At 45.0% G+C, this 3,031-nt stretch overlaps 1 protein-coding gene across 2 annotated transcripts in view; it reads left to right on the top strand.

Moving 5' to 3' along the window:
* Positions 1-300: 300 nt before the first annotated feature.
* Tmem255a (transmembrane protein 255A) overlaps positions 301-3,031 on the top strand; it is a 52,643-nt gene continuing 49,912 nt past the window's right edge. Inside the window, exon 1 of one of the 2 annotated variants that reach the window (XM_031353429.1) lies at positions 301-462. In XM_031353429.1, coding sequence (XP_031209289.1) covers positions 417-462 — 46 coding nt within the window. In that variant the 5' untranslated portion in view covers positions 301-416. The remainder of the gene's footprint in view (positions 463-3,031) is intronic. The other variant, XM_031353355.1, reaches the window with a different exon arrangement.

Raw genomic sequence — 3,031 nt, 5'->3', positions numbered from 1 at the left:
TTTTTTTGATATCTCCATGTCCTGAATAATTTACTAAAAAGGCGAAGGTAGTAGATTTCAGCACCTTTAGGTAGACATTTGGGAGACTGGCAGAATATTAAGGTTCTTGTGTGGGTAGCCACCTGTTTCCAGGGACGCTCAAGGCTGGAATTTCCTGAGATCCACTCTGCGGCAAAGGTAAGCAAATCCAAATCCATTCAAACATTCAAACCTGAGAATTAACACGTTACTAACACCGCAGCGTACCGAGTATCTTTGCTACATCCCAATAAACATTACACACTCTCTTTTAGGAAGGAGCTATCAAGAAATATGTACAAGGTAAAGCACAAGTGTGCAGAGGCAGCATCCTATCTTATGGCAACTCCCAACTTGGCTCCTGTCAGATATGCAATCCTGGAACTGGTAGACATCATATGGGCTGTCGAAGAAACCTGCTGTCACAGTTTATATACTTATTGAGTAAGGCATCTAGGCCATTAGAAACCAAGCTAATGGGTGTTAGAGTAGCAGGAGCTTGATTAAGATAAACTTTGTGGTGGATGAAGTTTTGAGCTTGCTTCAAATGAATAGAGGAATTCAGATTCAAATACAGATGAGGGTTTTGGTTAGAGAGACCCAGGGAGGGGCAAGACGATTCTGTCTGGAAGGGTGAAGCATGCCCCTGGAGCTCCATCACAGACCTTCCTTGGTATCTGGCATGGAGGTGGGGCATCTGCAGAAAGGGAGGGCTGCAGTGGATCTGCAGAGAGGCTGCTGGGGGGAGCAGGCAGTGCCAATGATGAGATTTTGGACCCTCATTGCTATTGCTTGCAATAGTAGTTTAAATACTAGGTACCCAGTAGACAGGGTGGTGAAGCGCTTGCGGTCTTGACACATTAGCCACAGAGCTTTCCATTCTGGGGAGCCTTCTGAGTGTACTCTATTTCAAAAAGTTAATCCTATGAGCATAGCCAAATCCATTTGCACGATTCCTCCAACAGACTCTTTCTACTAGAAGGAAAGCAATTATGAGATGTTGCCACCTGTTTGTTTTTTCAATAACCATCAGCTCCTTCTTTGCTGTGTATGTGATACAGCAAAAGGTACCGTGTCCCAGCTCTTGAGGGTATTTTTAAGTAGCTCATGGTGTCTGAGCTTTTTTTTTTTTAAAAAAATTAATCTATTAAATAAAACCTAAATAAGATGGCCCTGTGCTCACAGAATCATCATCTAAGGCCAGTCTCAAATTGTACCTTAGTAAGAACAGGGTTCTCCCGCCTTCATTAAAGCAACAAGCAGGTAAATGGCATGATCCATACAATTATCTGACTTTTAGGAACCCTGACCACATCTTCAGAGCACTTTAAGGTATGCCTTATTCCAAGTAGAAATGGACTTTACTAAATCAAACTGAAACCACAGGCAAATGCGGGGGGGGGGGATGCCTCGTTATTTCAAAGAGTTTACCCAAGAGTTCTTTAAAATAGTCAACTCTCCAAGTACAATTAAAAGCATTTGACTTGCCATTAAAGTCTCTGTAATATAAAATAAAGGGTGACTGCCAGAGTAGAGAATAGATAGTTTATCTAGTGTCCTAAGAGTTTTCATAGCAATTTGATCCAAAATAAATCTTATCTGGAGACAAGCCCCCCCCCCCCGTAGGGTGGTAAGATATTTCGGTTTTTCAACTGACTGAATTTCAATCCAGATTCTAAAGCAAATGGGGGGGGGAGATTTTCAAATGACACCATGTGGTTTGCTGAGTCACTTTTCTGACCTGGCTCCTGGGCTTTTAAGAGTTAGAGTGATATTTGCAAAGCAGACTCCAGGGCTGTAGAGAAGATTAAAGGTCAGTGGGCAGCAATGAGCAGGTCAGTGAGGCAATAAATTAGAAAGATAATGCTAACATTCCTGCTCCTCCAATTTAGTCTCTAAGGTTACACAGTCTCTATGTGAGCCGGTCTTGGTGTATTCGGGGGGCGAGAAAGGCTAGAGCTCCTACGTGCATGGCAAGCAAGAAGGCCAGAAACGAATGGGAGGCTATGTGGGTAAATTGATTTTAGAACCCCACAGTGAAACCAACTGGGAGACTCACCAAGTATCTACCATGAGATGGAATTAGGAACCCTGGTTTACAGATGCCTTTGGGTACCAACAAGACGGATAAGGGAACCTGCTCGTAGATGAGAGAAGTAAATCCTGTCAGTCCTAACCCTACCCTTTCTTCTCTCCCCTTCCCAGAACAAGGCCGTCCGAATTGCCAGCCTTTGCTCATTAGTTTACCAACGATCATGCTGTCATTTGCACCCCTGATAGCGACCACACACAAAGGACCCTGATGTCATAGGTGTCTAGGGACCTTCCTGTCTTTCTGCATAGGAGATGGCTTCCTAGCTCACTGCAGAGCAGACTCATTTGCATCTCCCCTTACCTCCCCTCCCATGGTGAGACAGGACCCTTAATGCTTGATAGGGGCCTGTAAAACAGTCTTATATGGGTGTAAAACAGTCTTAGAATAGTATTGTATTAGACTTGTACCTGATGAGTCACGTCTCTTAGTTTCAAGGATGACGTCAGGGGAGGCCGCCAGCCCCTTCTACCACCTCTCCCCTCCCTCAGAGCCTTCAGCAAAGGTTACACTGGGAAAGCCAGGGTGGCAGTTTTTGACACTACTCCTCTATATGGAAAGAGGTTTCGGCAAGAGGCTGTGAGAACAGCCATAGGCTCCCCCTCCCCATGAGCTTTCACTACCAACAAGCCTAGTGGGTCTCTCTCACTGGTTTTCACCCCTCCTTCCGCCTTCATCTTTTCTTTCCCTCCCCATTACTCCACAGTCGTGCAGTCTGGTCAGCTTCTATGCTCCACAGCTCGCACAGTGTGCAGTGAGGCCTCTCAGAGTGCTAAGTCTTCTGAACAGGCAGAACCAAAGGTTCTCTTTAGTTGCATTCACCGTATTTAAAGCATGTATCATATAGTGCCTGCTGCTTCTTTGTCCCTATCCTCCTTATGACTTCAAGGGAACTGGATCCTAATAGCCTTGCCCACTTGG

This window comes from Mastomys coucha, chromosome X, assembly GCF_008632895.1.
Source record: "Mastomys coucha isolate ucsf_1 chromosome X, UCSF_Mcou_1, whole genome shotgun sequence".
In the NCBI taxonomy this organism is placed as follows: domain Eukaryota; kingdom Metazoa; phylum Chordata; class Mammalia; order Rodentia; family Muridae; genus Mastomys; species Mastomys coucha.
This window is presented reverse-complemented; position numbering and strand designations above follow the sequence as displayed.